The sequence below is a fragment of the Lipotes vexillifer genome, unplaced genomic scaffold (assembly GCF_000442215.2).
Source record: "Lipotes vexillifer unplaced genomic scaffold, Lipotes_vexillifer_v1.1 scaffold393, whole genome shotgun sequence".
Lineage (NCBI taxonomy): Eukaryota > Metazoa > Chordata > Mammalia > Artiodactyla > Lipotidae > Lipotes > Lipotes vexillifer.
Window position 1 is genome coordinate 3,711,210 of NW_006774564.1, and position 25,206 is coordinate 3,736,415.

The window sequence follows — 25,206 nt, forward strand, 5'->3', positions numbered from 1 at the left end:
TATCTCTTAGGTTATGATGGCTTACCACGTACCCCCTATAATAATTCATCATAGTTTTAAAACTTTTCCAACTATTCTCACATATTTATTCTTCCAGTTGAATTTTATAAACATTTGCCAAGTTCAAAAAATTCTCATTGTATATTTGTGTTTGTGTGTGTGTCTATGTGCTGGTTTGGGAGGAAGGAATTGTTTTAAATTTATAAATTAACTTGAGGGAAGACAGTGTATTTATAATAAAATATGCAAGCTTCTTATTCAGGAATTTGGTACGTAGCTTTTATTTACTTGAATGTTTTTTATTTCCCTCAGTTAATTTTAAAATTTTATTCATCCAGAACCTGAACATTTCATGCTATGATTTTTCTTACACATTTTTGTTCAGGAAAGAGTTAACATGGCAGGCTTGAGTTTGCTATCTTTAGCAAAGTCTGCTTTCAGGCTTAGACCTTGACTGGCATCTGGGGATTTGGGTTTTGAAATGTTCCCTGTCCCTATGGTACTAAGTGGTAAGGTTATTTGGTGGGCCAGGGGTACTGAATTTCATTGTGCCAGCCTGCCTAAATTAAAAAAAAAATAATAATACAGTGGTTTATGATGGGCACCTACTTTCCTTCTGAGAGTTTTTAATGATTGTGGCTGATCTTGCCTGTGTAACCAACCCCCCAAAAATCCTTGAGCCATGAGTCTCAAGGAATCTTGCTGGGTAAAAACACTACACACGTGTTACTGCATTTTGCTGCTGGAGAACATTGGAAGCTTACAGATGGATTTCTCCAGACACCACCTGATATGTCTTTTTCTCTTATTAGTTTCATTAGTTTTAGTTTTCTCCTATTGGCTTTTCCTAGTAGTCTTCATAATGTCACCTCCAAACAATAATTCTGTGTACTTTTTTTTTTTTTTTTTTTTTTTTTTTGGGGGGTGGTACATGGGCCTCACACTGCTGTGGCCTCTCCCATTGCGGAGCACAGGCTCCGACACGCAGGCTCAGTGGCCCTGGCTCACGGGCCCAGCCGCTCCATGGCATGTGGGATCTTCCTGGACCGGGGCACAAACCCATGTCCCCTGCATCGGCAGGCGGACTCTCAACCACTGCGCCACCAGGGAAGCCCCTAATTCTGTGTACTTTTTAACAATATTTATCTCTCACATTTATTTTTCTTCTCACATTATATTGATCAGCTCTTGCAGAAAAATGTCGAGTAGTATAGTTGACTTCAGGAAATGTTAATATGATTGTGATAGTGTTTTAAATATGTTTTCAATTGTCTTTAGCTTAATATTCTTTATCGTGTTATGAAAACATCCCTTAACATCTAGTCTAACATCTAGTTCACTTAGAGTTTCATCAGAAGCACATGATACATTTTATTAAATGTCTTTTTTTGACATCCCTTGAGATGATCCATTGCTTTTTTGGTTCTTTATTAATCTGAGAAATTGTTTTATATATATATATATATATATATATATACACACACACACACATATATATACACATATATATATAATACATAGAAAATTTTTTAAAATTCAGAACACTTTTAAATTTATTTTATTTTATTTTTTGGGGGGGTGGGGCTGTGTCAGGTCTTAATTGAGCCATGTGGGATCTTCGTTGAGGCACATAGGATCTTTCATTGCAGTGTGTGGGCTCTTCATTGTGGCGTGTGGGCTTCTATCTAGTTGTAGCACACTGGCTTCTCTCTAGTTGTGGGGCACAGGCTTTCTCTCTCTAGTCATGGCACGCAAGCTCCAGGGTGTGTGGGCTCTGTAGTTTGCGGCATGCGGGCTCTCTTGTTGAGGTGCGCGAGCTCAGTAGTTGTGGCACGTGGGCTTTTAGTGGCCCTGCGGCATGTGGGATCTTAGTTCCCTGAACAGGGATTGAACCCACATCCCCTGCATTGGAAGGCAGATTCTGTACCACTGGACCATGAGGGAAATCCCTAAAAAAATTTATTTTAAATGAGACATGATATAACTAAGTATCCCTAAGGTAATAGAGTATCCATATTATTTTAAATAAGTTTTAATGCTTGCTCTGGAAAACAAGATTAAGTATTATTGCTTATAGTAATTTACTGCCTTTTAAGTAATAGAGGTTAATAGAAGGATGCAAGATGAGATGCATCATCTTGTGATGTCATAGAAGATAAAATAATTTAATAGAATAATACATAGAAAAATTAAGATTGCTCAGCATTTTCTTATGGGACAGTTAACTGTAATTTTATGCCCAGCATTTGTTTGTCAAAATGTATATTTTCTGAATTTCAGCAATATTTACACATATAGCTATGTGTGTATATATTTTTACTTTTTTTTTTTACTTTTCTGTGTATTTTTGGTGCACAGAAAAGCCTGCTGCATTCAGACAAGTAGTTTTCAAACCACCAACTTATGCTGCCAGCTCTCCCATCTAACTTTTAATGCAGTATGATGAAATAAACTATTTTGTGTTTTGCATAATTGTCACAGTGCCCATAATGGTGGTTTTTTTTTTTCCTGTTGGAGTGGGCACCCAGATATGAACTGAATATTTGAATGCTGGTAATATTGACAGGGCATGAGATGGTACGATGTCATAAATTGATTCTCATCTTCCACTCTAATTAGTCACGATCATTACACATTATTTTATTTTGCTAATATTTGCTTCCTGTGTTCTAAAACTATATTACTAAAAGATATCAGTTTATAGTTAAAATTGAGAAGAATGTTAATTTTAAATATATAAATTTTTAAAATAATAGCTGACTATAACTATAACTAACTTCTGTCATACTTACTACTGAAATATATTTGTATCTATGAGTTGCATTCTAGTTCTTGTAAAAAGATTAAATATTCTCACAAGGAAGAGAGGATGTAGGTAAATAAACATAAATTACAACATTTAATTGAAATTCAGTTAATCATTGTTTTTCTTCAGCTTTCTTTTATATGGGAGATAAAATTTTTTTGGCATAGTAAAAATATCTTTATCTCTCTTGTACTCCATCCAAATTTCCATCTGATAATGTGGCAAAAGCAGCCTTCTGAAAATAAGTAAAGTAAATGCTATAGTAAAAGCATGTTTTTCTGATTTCCATCAACCATAAATGTCTAGCAGCTTATTTTCCTAGTCAAATGTTTGATAACTGTAAAGGTGAGCCAAGTTAAAAAGGAGAAGTCATGCCCCTGCCCTCAATCACCATATAGGCCAGCAGGGAGATGGACATGCAAACAAGCACTTTTAATGCTATGTGGTGATTTCTTTTAGGGGTTGTACAAAGTTAGTGAAAGCCTAGGTGGTTCATATTAAGTTGGCATTGGGGTGTCAAGGAAAATGTTATGGAGGCTGACAAATTTGAACTTAGGTGTTGCTTCCACACCCTCCTTTGGTAATTGGCCCCACTAATCCTGCCTAACATTATTTCCTAGTATCTCTGTAATAGGTTTCTTCAGAGAAACAGATCAAATGTGTGTGTGTGTGTATATATATATATATATATATATATATATATATATATATATATATATTTGTGTGTATCATATGTCATAAGGAATTGTCATGCACTTAGGGAGGTTGGTAAGTCCCAAGATCTCTAGGGTGAGTCAGTAAGCTGAGACTCAGGAGAGCCAAAGGCATAGTCCATATGAGTTCAAAGGCCTGAGAACCAGAAGAGCTGATGGTGTGGTTTTGTCCTTCCACCTGAAGACTTGAGACCCAGGCAAAGCCATTGTTTCGGTTTGAGTCTGAAGGCAAAAAGAGTCTATGTCCCATTTCGAAGGTGGTCAGGCAGAAAGAATTCTCTCTCACTTGGGGGAGGGTTAGCCTTTTAATTTTATTTGGGCCTTCAACTGATTGGATGAGGCGCACTCACATTAGGGAGGGCAATCTGCTTTACTCAGTCTCAGATTTAAGTGTTAATTTCATCCAAAAATACCTTCATAGAAACACCCAGGATGATGTTTGACCAAAAATTTGGGCAACCCATGGACCAGTTAAGTTGACACATAAAATTAACCATCACACTGTCACAGATGATGCCCTGATCTGTCCATTGTTCTACGAACACTTGATATTCATTTGTGAACTTTCAGTCTTGTTTTCCCCCAAAACTTATATCACTTTCCCCCTTTCCTTTATCTACTAAATACCACTGACTTTCTGTAACTAATGTAACCACTAACTGATCTCCCCTTTTTATTTCTTTGTTCCTCAGTTATAAATTTTTGTTATTTCATGGATGTTTTTGTTTCTTTAATTCAGTGGACAACTTTCTGAGGGTATGATGACTATGCTTTTTCTTTTTTCAGTCCTTTTCTCCCTAAGTAGAAAAATACTTAGTGTATAGATAGGGATATTTGTTAATTTATTTATTCAATAATATCAACTTAATATACATTAGATATGAGACACTGAGCTAGGTCATGGTAATATAAACATAAACAGCATAGAACAGCTTTCTGGTTGTTGGAAGCAGATGGTAAGTGGTTATAATACAATGTAGTATTATACTAGAAGGCTGAAAAAGTACTTTGGAAATCTAGATGATATGATAATCACTATCTTTTATCATGCAGACTCAAATAAGATATTATCAAAGGAGTCACATTTTTTAATCTGGTCCTATATGAGTAACTAGGTAAATTAACAGTTCTAAGTTAGGGGAAACATTTAGAATGAATGGACTACAAAACCGAGGGTTATGGACGAGAAGAATATGCTTGAGAAATGTGAGAAGATCTGTGTGTCTATAGTGTATGGCTTGTGAGTCTTTGGGAAAGAAGAGGCAGGTGAGAGGTAGATAAAGCTATAGCTTAATACACTTTGCATACCATTGCTAGAAGTTTTAACTTTATCCCTGTAGGCAATAGGAACGAGTGGACATATTCAAAGGAGTGAGTGCCATATCATATTTTCATTTTTAAAGGTGATTCTGGCAATAATATGGAAGATGGCCTTAAATAGGCAGAGAGAGTAGGAGATGGAATAATTAAGAAGTTCATTGTCACAATTTAGTTAGGAGATATTGAGGGCTTGAATTAGGTAGTGAGAAGAGAGAATGGAACTTGCATTTTAGAGGAGGTATTTTTAAGGTTGAATCAATAGAAATTGGTCACAGTGTCAGGGAAGGAGAAATTGGAACAGGTGAGAGGTTAAGAGAGAATGAATATGTAGGAAGGTTTCAGGGAGAGGGAAAAATTCATCATGACTCTTGAGTTTCTCGGCTGGAAGATGGGGTGAATGGTGATGGATTGAAATCAGAATTTGATTAGAATCAGATATGTTGCTTCAGGGTTTCATACATAGCAGCTCCATTGCTGTCATCTATTGAAAATCAGCCCTTGACACAAGGGTTTCTATTTTTTAAAAAAAGAATCAAGTATGTTAGGAAAGGTATGGAGTTGAGTTTTGTATGTGCTGCATTTGAGATGCCTGAGGAACGGTTGGAATGCAGATCTGCAGGATGAAGAGGATGCCTAGGCTGAGCCGAGCTGTGTAGTCATTATCTTGGCTCCCACATGGAACCAGGTGACAAGAGGGGGCAATTGGAGGAGAACATGTAGTTATAAGGAGACTTAAGAGGATCAACATGCCTCGCTCTATAAATATTTGATCGACTGATTAATTGTATTAATAATGGGCCCTATATGGAGCAAAAGAAACGGAATCTATGAGATTCCACTCATGTTCTCATAAGTAAACTGTAGTATATCAAAGCAGGTTACGAAAATGGAATCCTTTCTGTATAGCTGCATGACCAAGCAAGTGAGCTGACTTATATTGGATCTTCAGTTCTCATCTGCAGGCAACTCAACCCCATAATTGGTCTTGCTATGTCCACGCTGCACTGCAAGGAATTCTCTACATAGTAGCCCCAGAGATTTTTTTTTTTTTTGGTCAACTAAATGTGAGGTCAATCCCTGTGTAAGACCAACTCTTTCCTTGGCCCTGCCAACCTCTCTTACACATCTCCTACATTGCCCCTCTTCACCCACCAGGCTCCAGCTAAAGGGCTCTTCTTTCTGTTCCTGCTTCACGGCCTATGCATATGGTAGGTGCTCAATAAATATGAAGTGAATGAATGACTCTACCTTATAGGTTTATTATGAGAAGTAAATGTGAAAAAATATACAGAGTCAATTAATGTGCCTGGTACATTAGAGGTGTGCAGTAAACTCTACTTTTGATCATTTTTGTCCTTGTGTTACCAAGTCTATAAACCTGATGCTTCTTTATCCTCTTCTCCTTTAACCTGCCTTTCTAGCTCTTCCCATCTAGCCAACTTACTGTGTTTGATTTTTGCATCTCCATGTGTATTGATGTCTCTCTTCTCTTTAGTTGGTGCTTGATATGACTTCATCTAATTCCCTGGGCTTTTTGCATATGTGTCCTCTCCTGAGTAACCCCATTTCTTATTGTGCTTAAATCATTACATATGGATTCCTGGTCCCAAGGACGCTGAACATACAACCTTCCTGCAATGAAATTCCCAGGAGAATGGGGACCCTCTAGAAATTCCCAAGACTATCAAGGGACTCTTCACCACTCATAAAGCATTATCCTGATCACATCATTATTAATGTGGATTTGGAATCAGCAATTTATAAATTAGAGCCAAGACTTACTGAACACCAGCTCTGGGCTAGGCAAAGTCCTAAACACTTTATATAAATTACCTTCCTTTACAAGTTTGATTTTATTAGTATTCCTGTTTTATACTTAGTAACCTGCCCAAGGTCACCCTGCTAGTGATTTGCAAGTTAGGATCTAAGCCCAGGTGGTCTAATTTCAGATTCCTGCCCTCAACTATGCTTTTATATTCTACAGTGTCTCAATAGCAGTTGCAGGGTCATAGAGTTAACTTTTATTCTTTAGTGCTTGATTTAAAATTTTTAAAATAATATGCACTTTTAGTTAAAAAAAAAAAAAACAACTTCCAACAGTTCCTTTCTATCATTCTACCCTAGGTCTCACTTAACTTATGGTAACTACTGTTAACAATATTTTCTGAGTTTTTGTTTTTATGTAAGATTTTTCTTTCTAACCTCTTAGTGTAATCTTCCTCTCAGCTTTTGTCTTCTGAAAAGTCAGCTTATTCCTAGTTAGTTGGTGAAAGTGTTAAATACAAATGATGATAAACACACACACACACACACACACACACACACACACACACACACACACACACACAACTTGGGTTAACCCTAGGAGAAAGGTGTTCTACCTATCACACACACAACACACACACACACACAACTTGGGTTAACCCTAGGAGAAAGGTGTTCTACCTATGTCCCAGGCAGACTTCTAAGATTAATTAAATTCTTACCTATTTGGTATCTATTTACTTGAGTTTCTGCCTGAAGGAGACCCACTTTTATTCTAAAACTCCAGGGTGATGAATTCTTCAAGTTCCCGGGACCGAAGCTGCTATTTGACAATTCTTCTATGACTGTCACCTTGACGCTCAGAGAGAAATGAACAATGGCCCTTCCCGTCTGGCTGTATGGACTCAAGAATCAAATGTTTTCTAAACAATGTGAAGAGAGTTTTGTTTCTAGATCATTATCTTTTCCCACCTTTTCCCTTCCTGCAGAAGAACTCCACTTCTTCATCAGTGACCAAAAAATGCCTCCATGGAAACGGCCATGCTTTTCAGCATGCAGTGGAACATTTTCCTAAAAAGTGAGGTCACCAGAAGCACAGAGCAGAGAAATCCCAGATGGCACTAATATTTGATTTCATTTTGAGCTCGCTCATATTCAGCAGATGGATTGCAAGGCTGACCTTGCTGACACTTCTGCAACACTGCCTGCTACTCCAATTGCCTTCGTGAATGTTTTTTCATAAGGCTTCTCCTGGTACCTCAGAGATTGATGCCTGGTCGCCCGCCTGTGTTATGCTTCATTATGCCAATGTGGTTGAGAGTTGCTGTGTTCTATAAAAGGGGAAATCCTAGCTCATCAGTATCTCAAACTTTTCCTACAGTCTCACAAATTGCTTGTAACATCTCAGAGAACATCATCTTCGCTTTATAGGTGTACCTCTCATCTGTATTTGCTTTTAACTTATCCTTTCCTAATTTTTCTGCTTTCTTTGGTGACATGGACAAATTAAGAATAATATAAAAAATCCTCTGGAAATGACTAAACTGAACAGTTCCCAGCATGCCTATTAGACACAAAAATCTAATTATATGAAGGTGAATATTGTTGAATTCCTCCTTGCAGTGTAGCTTTGGTGGCTAAGAGCACAGACCTGGGTTGGAGTTCCCAGCTCTGCCATTTCCTTTACTTTAATGTAAGCCTCTGTTTCCCTGTTTGTAAACTAGTGATATTATTAGTGCCTACCAGTTAGGATTGGTGTGAAGGTTAAGTGAGATATAATGAACAAATCATATTTTTATTACAGTATCGGCACAGAGTAAATACATGGTGAATGTCATTGTGCAGTATACTTAGTATTTTTTTGCATATGTGTATAATATAAATGATAAAATAATTTTGCTTATTTTTTATCTGGATTGCAAGGAAAGTGGACTGTTTGTTAAGGAGGAAGTTTTTAATGATCAGACTGAGGCTTTGTTTCAACACTTTTTATAAAATTGTATTCACTTTTACAGATCATTACATAATCCACATACCTGTTTGGACAGGGACCCTGTGGAAATGCAGCACACCCTCTTCCCTTCCCTCCTGCCCCCTGCAGCTCATTTCTGTTTCAGTGATGTGGCTAGAGAAAAGAAATGATCACACAGTGTGAATATCCAGCAGGTTTTATGTTTTTCCTGACAGGTTGACCTACATGGCCATTCTGTAAAGTTCCCTGGGAACACTCAATGCTGAGGAGGATTAGGTTGCTTCAATCTTTACAAGTTGCTGGTTCTCACACAACCAGATTTTGGTGCATATTTTAAAGCAAAGCATCCTTTGGCTTAGAAAACATTGCATATTTAATAGCCTATTTGACTGAATCACCTCTGTACCCAATGTAATGCTGATGAATTAGACTGCGGTTTTGTTGTGAAACTTTCTTGAGGATGTTACTTTTTCCCCTTTGTATAGGTCCAACATAAGGCCAGACTATGCAGACTCCAATTTCCATGAGTTCAAGATGCATACCTTCAACCGGGTTACATCCTGCAAAGTCTGCCAGATGCTTCTGAGGTAAGTTTGTGTGATCCTGGTTTTCAGTTTAAAGGAACTGGTATAATTGCCAAATGTTTCAGACTTTGCTAAGGTCCCAGCAAAATGTTCTCAAGTGGGGATATTGCCTTATGAGTTTGGATCCATCAGGTCCTTCCTTGGCCTTGTGCCTGGACAGTTCCTTCAGAACCCAGGAAGGTCCTCTCCCTCCACTGAAGGGAACTGCATAGCACTGTGTTCTCTTGTTTTGCTTTCTGTCAGTAATGATTTCCTATAGGCAGAATTTCGCACCTTTTAACCTATCACCCTCTAATTTTACCTTGCAGGGGAACATTTTATCAAGGCTATTTATGTGTTAAGTGTGGTGCAAGAGCACACAAAGAATGTTTGGGAAGAGTAGACAATTGTGGCAGAGTTAATTCTGCTGGTAAGTCATGTTTATTGTTGTGATTCTGCTTTTAATGAGAACGTAAAACTTGCTAAACATAATTAAGGCTTAATTTACTCATAATATATGTTTATTATAACATATCGCCTTTTGAAACTATCGTTTATGAGCACAGTTAGAAAATTGTTGGAAATTCTTGTGACTTTTATACATACCTGGGAGGCTGAGGGCTTCAAGAGGGACTTGGAAGGTTCCATGTCACCCATTTCATTCACCCCTAACCCCTAAATTTTAACAACACTGTACAAATACAGCCAAAACACACAAATGGAGGTGTACAAACAAAACAAAACAAAAAAATGGTTCTTTAATTCTGTCTCTGGTCTTTTAATTTCTCCTTTTTTTCTTTTAAATATTCATCTCCGAAATGCTAATGCTGCCAGGAGTAAACATTACACAGACTAATTCATGAATTAATGGATTGAATACATTGTCATTTTACAGCATTTAACAAACAGCATGTATCCTTTGGATTTTGTATAAATATTTTCCCCTTGGTTTTTAAAAATAATGCTCCGTGATTGTGACCTGAGCCAGTTTCTAAAACTGTTGGCAATTATGCATTCAGTAGCCTTTTGCCTCTCTCTGCTCCTCTTGGGCTCTCTTCCTTCTTTCTTTTCTGGCCTCTTTATTCTTTCTCTTTCTTCTTTCTCTTTGTCCTTTTCCCCTGAGTTGCTCTGTGTTTTATCAATAAGACCTTTCAAAATCAGTAAAACTTTTTGAACAGAAGAAAGGGATCTTTAACAGCTTGAGTTCAGAAGGTAGCCACGTCAACCTTTGATTTTCCCAAAGGGAAAGGTGGACATTGAATTATTTTGGATAATACGAAGAAGAGTGAAACAGAGGATAATAGCTCATTTCAGAGCTGAGTTCAGAAAATAGGCAATCGTACAAAAGGTGTGAATCCTATTAGAGGACTGAGATCACAGCACATTCCTCTCACTCGGCTCCTTCTGTAGATGTATTTTCAGGGACCCATGAGCCATTCTCAACGCCAGGCATGGGCAGTGCAAGGAGAGAGAGCCCGACATTAGTTGAGCACCTGCACTGTGCCTGCCCTGCCTGGGCCTCTGCCGGGCCTTTCCTACAAGGACTCATTCAGTCCTCAAAAGAGCCCTTCCCAGTTTCTGATGGAGGTCACGGTGCTTATGCAACTTGCTCAAGGTCTGTTAGGTAAAGGAGACAAGATTAGCACCAACTAATGTTTCTCAAGGTCTGAAACAATCTACAAAGGTATAAAATATAAAAGAAATATTACATATATTTATTATTATTATTTAATCGCCTACCTGAAACAATTTATCACTTAAATTTCTGTGGTTCCATCTTTATGTGTTCTGTCCTTTAATCTCTTTGAGGACAATTAACATGTTACTTGCTCACAGTAGGTGAATGGATTTTTATAAACCCCATAGCCCTGTCTTATGAGTTTCAGTCTCTGAGGAGTATAAAGTGACCCCATAGTTGGCAGGGTTTTTTCAGTCTAAAGGGAATAGTGTAGGAGAGTGGTTGTGAGTCAAGCAGAGATGATTGAAAATCTGGCTCTGCTCTTAGCTAGCTGCATGAGCTTGGGGGAAATATGTAAACATTTCATTTATTCATCTGAAAAATGGAACTTAGAAGATTATTGTGAGGATCATGTCAATTAATGTTTATGCCTAGCAAAGTGCATGGACACAATAAAAACTCAATATTTTCATCCAAGGTGTTATGATGAGAAGCCGGCTTTTTAAAGGAATGGGTTTTAATCTGCATTTTGGTTGTTTTTGTGATGTGGAGCAAATGTGTATACAGAAACTAGTGAGCACCAAACTTTGAAGTGATAGACAAGAATGACATTAAAAGGACTTAAAATTTTTACATTACACACAAGTCAGTAGGAAACAGTTGGGAATTCCTGGTCTAGCCAGATACGAGAGTGGTACATTCCCAGTGTCTGTTCCAGAGTCATTGGTTCAGTGTCTTCTTCTGGTGCATGAGTTGCTCTATGGAAGGAGACAGCATGAGAAGGCATTAAAGCCAATCAGCTCTGGAGTCTTGGTTGGGTTGGAATGAGGCTCCACAATTTTCTAGCTGGGTGACTTCGGTCCACAGTTACTTAACTTTTTTTTTTCTTTCAATCATTTGGCTGTGCTGCACGGCATGTGGGATCTTAGTTCCCCGACCAGAGATTGAACCTGTACCCCCTGCATTGGCAGCACAGAGTCTTAACCACTGGGCCACCAGGGAAGTCCCCCAGTTACTTAACTTTTTAAAGGCTTAGGTTCTTCCCTTATAAATTAGGGATAATAATAGTACCTAGCTTTCAAAAGTTTTTTGTTTTTTTGAATAAATCTGTAGTACCAGGTACTGCTCTAAGTACTTTACCACCATTAGCTCATTTAGTCCTAGAACAATTTTGTAAAGTTGGTATTATTGCTATTTTTATCTTAGCAACGATGAGAAATTGAGGCACAGAGAAATAAGTAACATGTCTGAGTTGCTTAATCAGTAGACCTAAAATTCAAACCCAGACAAGCCAGCTCCTGAGTTTGTTCTTAACCCCTGGGCTGGCGACCAGTCCTGTGAACTAGCTATGATGATACATGCCAGATGCGTCAAATGCATAGTACCTAACCCAAGTACATAATCAAGTGCTTAGGTTTCTCTGTGAAAGAGAGAGAAATTCTAATCTGTGTGGGTTTTTTTTTAAAGCAAAAAACACTTTAAATTCAATTAAGTTAGTAACTACCAAATGTCTTTAGGTTTAAATGTTCGGATGTGCTGCAAGAAATTCAGATATCTCTGGGGACCGTGCCTGTCCTTTCCCCATGGAATGTCTAAGAGCTGGAAGTAATTTAGACACCTTAAGCTCCAGGGCCTCTTATTTTAAGATGAGGAAACTGAGTCAGAAAGAGTATGAAAATAACATAAGAATAACAGTGCTTTGCAGATTATAGATAGTGCTTACTTATACTCATTCATCAAAAGGTAGCATTGTTCTCTAAACTCTGTTATTTAATTCATTATAAAGCAAGAAACAGTTTTTTAAACCTCTGGCTGAATTTGCTTCTTGGAGTTTTGAATGTAATTCCCTTGCTTTCTTGATTCTTTCTCTGCTTTGCATCCTTAGTTGTCCTCCATTCTCCTTATGTTTTGCACATCTGTGTCATTCTCATCCTCTCTCCTCTTTCTGTCCTTTCCTGCTCAAGATTTTTAAGAGACTGACAGCATTGAATGCTCATAGTTAGTTAATTAGTGTTATAAAGGAGGCTCCCCTTTTTTGCCTTTGGATTAAGATTTGATGGGTAGCCCTTAGAAATAAAGGGATCTATCCTCAGAGCAAAGAGGAATTTCCATTACAGCTCTATCAGTAGCCTTCTCTCCCTCACTTCCGAAAAGATACTCTCTGAAAGTTGGAAGTCATAATATCCTCTCCTCAGCCTCACCTCTTCCTGCTCTGATGTAGGTAGTGATCATGCGTAGAGCGTGAGTTTCAGCTTGGCGGGTATGTTATGGATGTGGTAAAATAGGTAGTATTTTGAGGACATGGACAAGCTAGACTTTATGGGCTGTTACCTAGCCTATAGAGAATCCCAATTCCCAATATTGGTTTAAGTTTTGCAAGTTCTTTATTTCGACATCCAAGAGTAATTGCTTGCAGGAGTTCAGCAAGGTAACTTTGTAGAGACTAGAGCTCGAGTGGTTGTGGGATGAGTGGAATAAAAACCTGATCTGAATCCCTGGCTGATACTTTAAGAATGAAAGATAGAAAACTGAGTAGACCTTTGCATTCCTTTCTAGTATTTATTCAAGTTAAGGTTCATGCCCTGAGCATTGATCATCAGGCCTTTGACAAGGGACACTTGGGTTAGGTTAATAAGTAGCAAGAAAATGAACTGGCTCATGGAACACCTAATGACAAAAATGCCTCTATTTCTGGAGAAATCTACTCCCTTTCCATTCAGTCCCAGTTTTAGAATTCTTGCTTGGCTCTTAGTATTTCTCCTCCCTGAAATATGCTCCCTTTTCTCCCTACAGTTCCAGTATGTACCCTTCTTTTACTTCCTCTCCAAGCTCTTTGTCAATCATTTAACCTTATCCTGTCCACCCAGTAGTCATCTGAATTAAATTGTTGTCTGATTAGTTTGTGTGTAGGTTTTATGTCTTTGCCAAGGTTAGACTGTGTTGTGGTAACTAAAAAACCCAAAACCCCAGTGGCTTTAACACATAAAAGTTTAATTTTCACACATGCCCTGTTTGCTTTGGGTTCTTCCCTTCTAAGGGATCCAGGCTAGTTCCATCTTGTGACTGAATTCAACACATGGCTCCTGAGCTTGCTACTCTTAAGACCTATGGACTGGAAGTGAGCAAATCCATTTTCTAACATCTGAAGTCCATTGGTTAAAACTGGTCACATGGCCTCAACTTAATTATATAAGGGGAGCTGGACAAGTAATGGAACCCATGGACTGTTTGGGGAACACTACTGTCTCTGCCACTTTTTTTTTTTTTTTAAGAGTTTTGCACTGTGAATAACCATCCTCTAATCACCTTTTTTTTTGTTTTAATGGAAGTTTGTAACATTTTATTTTATCTTATTTTATTTTATTGGCCATGCTGCATGGCTTGTGGGATCTTAGTTCCCCGACCAGTGATCAAACCCAGACCCTCAGCAGTGAAAGTGAGGTGTCCTAACCACTGGACCACCAAGGAATTCCATCTGCCACTTTTTATTTCCTCTTGTAGAGTATATGCTCCTTCACCATAGGGAATGTGTTTCTCATCTTTTGTATCTATCCCTTAGTACCAAGTCCAAAGTCAAGGTGCTTAATCTCAAGTTGTTACTCCTTTTTCCTAAATAGGAATATTTCAACCCAAATACAATCCTTGATAGTGTTGAATGTGGTAAAAATACTAACCATTAAGCATTTGAAATAGCTCTTCTTTTTTGTGGAAGTTACATCTTCTTTGGATGTTGTCTCCCCTGGGTTCAGAAACCTTTTACATTTCATGATCTATATCCCTGAAATTTGTCTAGTGTTCATTCATCCTCAAAATAATAATTACTTGGTAAAAATGCAGTTCATTTCTGAATGAAGAAATTCACTCTTATTAATATTTGACTATGACAGATTATTAACTCAAGTACATTTCAAGTGTTATAAAAGGTCCTTTAAGGTTTTATATATATATATTTATAAGACAAACTAGGCAACTTGGACACAAACTTGAAGGTTTGGTGATTAGTTTATGTCTTAACATTTGAGGATTTGCATGGATATAAAGAGCAGGCAATTCCACGCTCTTTTTTGCTGAACTTGAGTTGACTTCTTCACATTCCCCATATGGCAACCTCGGCGATCAACATGTTCATGGACTCTGAAGCGTGCTGCCAAAGCTTTCCAAACTTAATAATGCATAGGTATGGACTCCATTATGTGACACTTTCTGAGCCAGTCACTGCAAAGATAACATAATTCTAGAGGGGCATTTCTTTCTCCCAGTACACCACCGTGAAGGTCTAGTCCTAGACTATAACCTTTGGGGGCATTCGTGTTTTTTCCCTGCTGTAATATATGGCTAAACTCCTCTTGTCCCCTTCTTACCCTGACGTTGATCAATATTATAGCTTGCTTTGCATCCTCTCGTTTTAAACAAAGAAAGTAACATTGGAAGGCAAATATTGCTGGAGCAGATGACTTCGGTTTATTGCATCTTTTCCTTTAGTGGGCGTGCAAGGCTCAGCTGCTCTAATATTTAACCGAAGCAGATCCCCATTTGCTTATCTGTTTAATCGCTCTTTTATCTAGGCCAGCTGCTGCTGCTAGGTGCTGCAGCCACTCCTAATTGGAAGGAAGTTGCCTTGGTATCCTAATGGTTTAAACCTGCAAGATTGTTATCTAGGACCTGCACCCCAAATTGGCATCTGAAATGGCTCTTTTATAAATAGTATTGCAGTATTTTATCATAAGAGATGATCTTTCAGAATATAATTCTATTTCATCCTTCTACCATTAGGCATTTTATCACATGACTTTTACATAAACTGAAGCTTGATCATTGATTTCATAACCAAAAAATGACTTTGGTTCTGTTTAGCGTTATTTAAAGCCTTTTATATAAATTAGTTATCTTTTTTAACTTATCAAGACAATTTTATACTCAAGGGTAGTTATTCCTTCCATTTAATTATTTGGGTCAGTTTAATGATATATTAATAATTATTAAAGTGAACTGAAAACTATTATATGGTTGAATTCCTGTTAGAGCTCCTGAAAAGATTTGAAATCAAAGCCTCTTTCCAAGTATTAGTTTGTTTTTTGTTTTGTTTTTCCAAAATATTGCTGTAGATCTGAGTGGTGAACACAGCATTGTGCAACTTCCTCCAAAATTTGATCAGCCCAACTGTCTTTTAAGTTTTAATGTTTCATAAAAATAGCATATTAGCCATGATGACAAAAAACCTTCAAAAGCTTTCCTGGTAATTACTTTTCTGTGGCTCCTTTTGAGACAAATGATCTGAATGGGCATTGATTTGTTTAGTCTTAAGAAATAGAACTTCAGACAAGAGACAAAGCAGATTGTGTAATAATGTATGCATCGAGAGCCGCTTGTATTGGAAAACAAATATAATAGGACTGAAGTTTATGTATACAAAATTAATGAGGGCTTCCCTAGTGGTGCAGTGGTTGAGAGTCCGCCTGCCGATGCAGGGGACACGGGTTCATGCCCCAGTCCGGGAAGATCCCACATGCCGCGGAGTGGCTAGGCCCATGAGCCGTGGCCGCTGAGCCTGCGCGTCCCGAGCCTATGCTCCGCAACGGAAGAGGCCACAACAGTGAGAGGCCCACGTACCGCAAAAAGAAAAAAAAAAAAAATTAATGATGTGATATGAGTCTAAAGTCTCAGTGAAAATCATTTGTCTTACACAAATATGCCTACCGACCCTATTCCGGCTTTGAAGATAGAGTTCTGCTCAGGCTCCAAGCACCTCAGTAACAGCACTTCTCTGAATTACGTTGAACCAGTTGGGACATGATGAAAGAACTCAAGGTGTAAATACCTTGAGGGCCTGTGAGTCACCACCTAGAAAGGTTCTTGAAAGGGTAAGAACACTTTATAGTTTGATCAATAGGAGCCTGAGAAATCGGCTGCAGGGTAAAGACAAGGTGAGGATTAAAAACTTTTGGAAACTTGAAGAATTGAATTACCATCCTAAGGAAGTTCCCAGGAGACAAAGAGAGAGAGAGAAAAGAGAGAGAGACCTTTTCATCAGATCTCAACCAGCAAGCTTTCTATTTGGTCAGAATTCAGCCAAACTAAATTTGACAATCATCAGCCCTTATTATTCTAGTCCTGATGCAGCACTGTGACACACAAAGAGTTTTTTAGAGATCCAGGTGCCCACCAGTGTAGTTTTGGGCATATATCAAGAGGAAATGAAGGATAGTGTTGTTCAAAATCAGAGCAACTTTTCCATGGAATACTTCATCAGAAGAGGTTGTTATTCTGTTTTCCCAGCCAAAATGGAATTTTACTTTGGAAATGTATGAAACAGGGTTGCAGTTGGGTTTTCTGCTCTCTCATCACTGTTAGCTCCACGAAAGTTTTAAGTTGTTGCATCAATATGGTTATCAGAATTTAGATTGTGTTTGTAAAGGGGACAATCAATCTGATGGTACGGCCCCTGGAACAAGTACAAAAGTATAAATAAAGGAGCCTGGCTAAGAATTTCTGAACTCGGAACAGATTCTAAGAGTTATTTCTAGTCCTTTGGCTTTTGTCCTATCCTCAGAATATTTACAGAACCTTGCCATGAAATATGAGGAAATAAAAGCTCAGACTTTCAAGAGCCATTATTTATTGCTCTGCCCAGCATGAGCAGATCACAGTGTGAACCGCTTGATGCCAAGTCCATGGAAGAAATAGGCCTCTTTCCTGGGTGGCAGTGAAGGTGGGGGAATGTGGTGGTCCTGAGGACAGGGAGTAGTGGCAAGGAAAGGGTAAGCCCCAATTAAGGACTCAGGTCCTCAGAGTTGGAGTTGCACCCAGCACAAAGCCCATTTTCCATTTTCCTATTTGGGTTACACAGAGGAGGCTTTGTGAAGAGCAGGTACATCCAATAAGAATTATGAGGAAAGCTGAGTCGCTTGATGAGATGCAAAGAAAGAAAGCAGAAGACAACAGCCAGTGGGAGAAATGAAGGAGAGAGTGTTGGGTAAGGTGGTCAGCCGAGTCTAGTTTATTCCTCACTTTGCCAGTTGCATTCATGCCTCTTGTGTTCCATGGTCAGTGCTCACTCATGCCGGGACCTGGCCGGCTTGCACTAAGCAACAACATAAGAAGGGCCTGTAAATGAGGGGCTTCTGTTCCCAGATCTGTTTTCTGGGTAAAGAGGTGCAAGTATCTGCATAGCTAGATCATCACCTTAGATACCATGGTTTCCTCTTCCTGAGGAAACCCAGAGCACTCCTGGAACGTGGTGTGCCAACTACTGCTACATGGGCTATCGTAGGTTTTATGCCAAAAATAAAATACATTTAAAGCATATTATAACAGACCTACTTCACCAGGACATAAAAACACTTCTCTGCAGAGTCAGGAAAAAAAATACTTCTGAATTAAAATTAAGGTGCACACTCATTTTTAAACACTGACCATGAAAGATCTGAGGTTTTCCCATTTTAGAGGTCATCGGGAAATATCAAAGCTTTCCTGAATCTCCTTGGATGGAAAACTTAAACTCCCCTCCTGTTTGGTGCTTCTTGTAGATTGTGACTCCCAGTTCAGGCTCTTTCTCTAACTCAACAGTAGAAGAAGAAAGTAGTGTAGGGCTTTTCTGGCATATAGGTCTTTCTGGTCAAATCTGCGGAACAGGTATCACAACTGTTCCGTTAGGAACCCAAGTTCACCTAACCTGGGTTCTAAGTCTGGGCACAGCATCCAGCAGAACGGTACTTTCATAGATTCTCTCCCCAATCCAGTTCTCTTAGGCAGTCTTTCTTCTGCAACTTTGCATATTTCTAGCAGAGAGGGAAAGGAAAATACCTTTCTGTCCTTTGTAAAGGCCAACTTCAGACCTGGTAAAAATGACTTCATAGAAGGCAGTTATGTATGAAAGTTAGTATGTTAGGGTTGAAATTGACAAAGAAATGCAGGCTTTGCTTTTCTCCAGAAAAAAAACAAAAAGCCCCAAAAACCTCCTGTTCCATGCCCCAGGCAGTCTTCCTGTGTCAAACAATCTGTGACAGCTAGTAAGGTGTTCTGGTACTTTTCCCCTGGAACTCTGGTTGTGAGGCTTTTTGGAACCTCTATAAGAGGTTCATTTAGGCTGACAGAGCTGCCCTTTCTCTCCTGATATTTCCGTCAGTGTCTTCTCTTCTCAGATCCTTCTCCAGAGGATCATTCTGGTTGAGAAAAGTATAGGCATAGGCGCAAATGATGAGTTGTTTTCCTTCACAGTCTGGAGAAATTGTAACATGCATAGGTGCTCCTGGATATGGGGAAAGGAAGCAAAATAATAACCACCAGCATTTTCCACATGCAGTGTGTGCCTTTCCTTTCAGAGATACCCTTTGCCCTCTGCCATGTTACTTACCTGAAGATCTCAGGGCCCTTCCTGGCTGTTAGTCATTTTCAGGAACTGAAATGTAATGGAGATTGTTGTTTCTATTTACAGACAGGTACACTGAGATGAAAGGAAAATTAGCATTAGGATTGAATCCTGTCCTTTTTAAATTTCCATCTTTAAATTAAACTGTATTCCCCCCAAATTAAAACCAAAAGCAATAGCCCCTTAATGCAGAAAAATTCATGTGCAAATTGTATGTGTTAAGTTTGCAATTGTTGTAGTCAGTGTACTACGTTTGTAAATTATTTGTGTTTAACCCTTAAAACTGGGTGTGTTGAAAGAAAGGTTCCCATCTAGCTTTCTCTTTTGCACATAAACTTAGTGCAAGTCCCTGTTTCAAGGAGCTTTATGTGGTTGGATTGAAATTGCTTAATAAACAATTGAAAAAGTTAAGCATAACCTAGAAGTCATTTAGTACTATGAGTCACTTTCCTGACAAGCCAATAAGGCAAGAGAACCCGGTTGCAAAACAATTACTAGCCCTGCCTGAGGGACCCTGGAAATATATTACAGATATGTTAGGAAAACAAAGCAGTAGCGTTTTACCACGCTGCAGAGAACAAGGTTGCTAACCAAACAAAATAACTGACAATGCCAATTTTTACATTTGTTTCAGAACAAGGGACGCTCAAACCATCCGAGGTAAGGTTAATGTTTACATTTTTTTTGTATAACTTTTGCATTTCAAATTGTTCGCTAACTTAAGCAGGCTCGAACTCCTAGAATGTTAAATGTGCCTTTTAAAATGGATAGAAAACAGAGCTAGAGTGAGCAATCAAGTGCTTGTGAGTGAAATGCACAGGATAAATCAGAGGAACTTTCAGATACCATCTGAAGATCTTAGGTAGAGGAAAAATGTGAGTATTTCATCTAAGAATGTGTGTGAGATGGGACATTTCAGTCTTAGGTACTCACTTATTCAGGTAAATTTCAAATAAATATTGTAGCAATGTTGTGGCACTAATATGGGGGTACATTTCCCTAGTTCCCAGCTACAGAATTCCACAAACCCTGAGGCTTATAAAACTTGATACATAACCAAATCAACATAAATTCACTTTTATAAAATTTGTAAATCAAATAAATGACGCACTACATCGCTTTCAGTCTCTCAACTGTAAGTTCAAGCTGACTTCCTGCCTGGTTATACCATCTAAAGTTGTTCCAGCAAATGTGTTTTCCTATTTGTTACTTTAATGTTTTAATTAAAATTTAAAAGTAATTAAAAATAAAAACTTAAAGCATCTGAAGGCATTCTCTTGGAATGAATCTCTGATCCTGCTAGGACAGACAGAAGGAAGGGTGGCCCTCATCCCAGGAAGTCAGTAGACCTGTCCTCTATCATGAAACAGTGTCACTGCCCAACATTCGCTAGTACTAAAATGTTCTAAGGTTCTTCATCTAAGGATGTGGTTACTTGTTTCTGCCAGTTTTCCATTTGAGCACAAATGTGATTCATTCATGTCTTATTGATGAAATCAAAATCTGATAACATATCCTTTTGGTTTCACACAGAGTCTGAGGTCTAATGGCTTAGAAGTACGAGATCCCTGTCACCTCTCAGAATAAAGCTCTTGAGCTATGGGAACATATGTATATGTATAACTGATTCACTTTGTTATAAAGCAGAAGCTAACATACCACTGTAAAGCAATTATACTCTAATAAAGATGTAAAAAAAAAAGAATAAAGCTCTTTTAAGAAAGTATGAAAGAATGAAAAATATAGCAGATTACAGGCAACCAGTACCTTGGGCGTCAACCAAAAATAATACGTTTCTTACCTGACCACCAAAAAATATCATAGCAAAGAAAATTAAAATGTAAAATGTCTGTGATTAGTTATATGAACCAGAAATATAGTAATCTGAGAATTTCAGAATAAAAGAATGACAAAAAGCATTCTATGTCAAATTATTTTAGCACATGACAATTATATCTCATTAAGAGTAGTATAGTATTAGTATGTTTTTAATAGGCTGGCATTTATATAGTTGGTAAAAATAATGAAAAGCACAGCAAGATGTCAAACAAGAGGTAACTGTTTTTACTTTTTTGTATAGGCATATAATTTGTACATACAGGGTATCAAGAATGTGATGTGAGGAAATTCACATGCACCCTTAAAGTGTTATCAGTTGACTATATTTTAGGCTTTAGAATCTAGCTCAAGGAATGCATAACAGGATAATAGTATTTAAAAAATAGGTCATGTGAGTTCTGCTAGGGCTAAAATAAATTAACATAAACTTGTTTTTAGTGTTTAGTCAATAGGTAAGATTTTTCATCAGGACTGTAAGGATTCTTCCAGCAGTGTCAATGAAGATCTTGGAAAGAAGCCTTCTTTCTCTTACTCTCACACTGTTATTAGATAATTGAGACAGATTTCCTCGTAGAGCTTTGAACTTTAACTCAATATTACTTTACCTTTACCCCCTTAGATAAGGGTATACATGTATCCCCCCACCCCGGCCCTGGGCAAGATGATTTCACTTGATTTTATTTAAGCAATGAGAAATGGGCGTATTTACAGACAGAAAGTGTGCTAATAAGAAGTGGTTAATAATTTTCACACTGATACAAAATTATGATACAAAATAATTCTCTCCAGACATTTTATACTCTTAAAAATTACACGTAAGCCTATTCTGAAAGTAATTAATTTTCACATTGATTTTTTTTTAAATGCAGCATCAGTATTTTAGTGACTTGCTTCAGTGACTTGCTTAACTTTTGATTATACAAAGTGTAATTTTTATTTAATGTGTGATTCTGCTAATAATCTCTACTTTGGATGGATAATTATAGTAAAATCTTATACTGGCCAACCTATTTGGAAACTTTAGCTTAGCATAAGGGACAAGTATAGCAAAAGAATGTTAAGAAACATCTTTCACTCCATACCTCCCCACTAAGACTTTGTGGAAGGTATATTCACTCTCTGAGGCAGATGCTTATATGATGTTTAGGAGTCTTCCCAGAAGTACCAATGAAGACCTTTTGTAAGCTCTGTGATTTTTTTCCCCCCTCTCTTGGAGGTCTTCTTTTTCTCCATGTACCAATTCGTAGTCCTCTTCTGTTCCCCTTTCAATGGCCATGATTGTGAATTTTTAATTTCACACTTCATTCTCAAGGTAGGTCAGTTCTCAATAGCCACAGGATCGCCCTGGGCCTCCCTAACCTGGGATGTTCATCTTGCCTCCCATTCTGGAGTGGACCTTCAGAAGCCACTTCTAGCTCCAGGAAGCAAGGTTATCATCACATATCTATTTAATATATAGCTACTTCAAAACTATTCCTTAACGTAGGTTTTTCTGCTTTTAAAATAGGTAGAGGAACCAAAGCCAGTTTCATATAGCAAATGAAACTTTGCTCGTTGTGTTGGTAAAGTCAACAGAGAGAATTAGGTTTCTCCTAAAAGAGGCAAGAAGAGAGATTCTTGGACGATAAAGGCATTTCTTTTAGAGAAAGACAAGGTAATAGGTAATGAAGCAAGAAATAAAATCAGGTTGTTTGGTTGTCGCCACCCGCCCATCCCCTACTTCTCGGTAGATCAAAGAAGTTGAGACTGTGCTGAAGACTGATTGTCCGATCTCGTGGGGCTATAACTGAGAGCTCCCAGGGGTGGCAACTGGATGTGCCCTCTTCTCCCTGCTAGGGACAGCATCTTAATAAAGGCATTTCTTTTAGAGAAAGACAAGGTAATAGGTAATGAAGCAAGAAATAAAATCAGGTTGTTTGGTTGTCGCCACTCGCACATCCCCTACTTCTCGGTAGATCAAAGAAGTTGAGACTGTGCTGAAGACTGATTGTCCGATCTCGTGGGGCTGTAACTGAGAGCTCCCAGGGGTGGCAACTGGATGTGCCCTCTTCTCCCTGCTAGGGACAGCATCTTGTCCAGCTCTATCGCAGGCTTTTGAGAATATAGGTGGGGGAGTGGAGTATGTTGGATAAGGTATGATAGAATAACAGTTGAAATTTACACTTTAACATTGTTTAAATATGTTCTGCTAAACATTTCCAAATTTTTTACAATATAAAATACTTTTTAGGTGCTTTAAAGGTATAATAAATCTCAAGCTCTCCAATGTACTTGGTCTAAGTAGCTTCTCTCTTTTTTAAAATGCACCAGATCATAGTTTGTTCCACTGTCTACTCTTCCTGTAGAAATGTTTGTTTTCAGGGTCACTGATTTGCAATGACTTTCAGGAGGAAAAACCTAAAATATAAATAGTAGGGGTAATACTTTAGTAGCAAAATTTATCATTTACCTGAGTTTAAACATTCAAAATATCACGAAATGAATAATAATGACGATTATATCAATAATAATAATAATAAGCTATCACTTAATAATCCTCACTATGTGTCAGGAACTGTTCCAAGCATTTAACATAAATTAACTCATTTAACTCTCACCACAAATGCTATGAAATAGGTGCTATTATTATCCCCATTTTATAGATGAAAAAACAGGCAAAGAGACTTCAACTGATTTGCTCCCAATCAAACAGGTGTCGAGTGACAGGGAGGGTCTGAATTTGAATTTATGCAGTCAGATCATAGAATCCATACTCTTAATAATTGCACCATGTTCCCTATTTTAATCCTAACTTCAGGGTCATATAGAGTTGCTCTTGAACTGAAATTCCCTTTTACACTTTCTAAGTTAATAGTTTTAAAATAGTACTAGTTTAGGGCTAGTAGGAATAAGACCCAAAGTTTGAATTCTTTCTTGCCTTCCAAGCACTTTGATAGTAAGAGGAGTTAGAGTAGTAGAAAAACAGCTCCTGTTGTACATTAAGAAGGTGGAGGAAAATGCAGGAGGTAAATAGCCACAAGACATCCATCATTATATATTTTCCTGTTGAAAATATTGTCATTTATGTAGAGAGCTCTAAAAATTTTATAAAGTTTTAGACAGAAAAGGTTTCTTTTTTGAAAGCAGTTTTCTTCCGAGTTATTGGATATGAACCTATAACTCATCATGCTTCCCTGTTTTGTGCTTGGCTGTTAAGAAACCCAGTGTGATATTTTCTTCTCCTCACTCACAGCGCTCTCTTTATACTAGGGTTTTTTTTTTTTTTTCAGTATAGCCATCCACCTTGTTCAGTATAGCTTCAATGCTGATTTAATGATCATATTAGGCCTTCACAAATCCATTTTAAAAGTAGTTGGGTTCAAAACAAAATTTATATTTTTAATAATTCTCCAATTTGCTTTTACCTGAGAACACTGACATCTGCTTTGAGGCCCCATTTAACTTATGAATAAAAACAACAGGAAGAACCCTAAGAAAAACCCATGGCTAATGTGTGCTTGGCAAAGCCAAGTCTGCTCTGAATGAAACCGAGTCTCCACACACAGGCACAAACCCCAACACATGTAGAAAGAAAATTTCTTTTGTGAATATCTGAGTTATATGGTAGTAACAGACTGAGCATTTCATCCAGTTATATAACAAAAAGTGAAAATCAAGTTCTTATTAATTAGTCCGATTACCATAGTTATTAGGTAGGAATTAATTTAATGCTTGTGAAATCGAATGTGTAAACAGGCATTTTCAAAGATTTAAAACCTCTTTTGTTTTGCATCTTATCTATAATTTTTGTAATGCACAATTTTTCTTATGGATTCCTTTTCTATAATAAGAATTTACTTTCATGGTTCACAAGCTGCATGGCTGTTTTGTTTCTTAAAATATTCAGATATCACTGATCCATAATTAAAACACCATTCTCATTTAAGTGTTTGCTAAAGTCAGAGCTTGAGATCTTTGTTTGGAGGTTGTATAATTTCTCCAGTCCCTGTCTTTCGGACTGACTTTCTCCAGGTCTGTCAGGCCTCAAAAATAGCTGCGTTAGAGTTTTGGAGATCAAAACTCTTTGTTGGGAGCATTTTCTAAGCAAAAATGGCTGCCTGGGCTTTGTTTTCATAATTCCTATAGTCATTATGACTTAAAAAAATGAGTTATAATCCCCAGAGATGGTGAATGAAAAGATATT

General features: G+C 37.8%; 1 protein-coding gene across 2 annotated transcripts in view; it reads left to right on the forward strand.

The window, feature by feature from the left end:
• Positions 1 to 25,206, forward strand: part of VAV3 (vav guanine nucleotide exchange factor 3) — a 399,772-nt gene that overhangs the window by 241,958 nt on the left and 132,608 nt on the right. For both annotated transcript variants that reach the window (XM_007449344.1, XM_007449345.1), the window contains exons 16-18: positions 9,061 to 9,162; positions 9,468 to 9,568; positions 19,819 to 19,844. In XM_007449344.1, the coding sequence (XP_007449406.1) occupies positions 9,061 to 9,162; positions 9,468 to 9,568; positions 19,819 to 19,844 (229 nt within the window). The remainder of the gene's footprint in view (positions 1 to 9,060; positions 9,163 to 9,467; positions 9,569 to 19,818; positions 19,845 to 25,206) is intronic.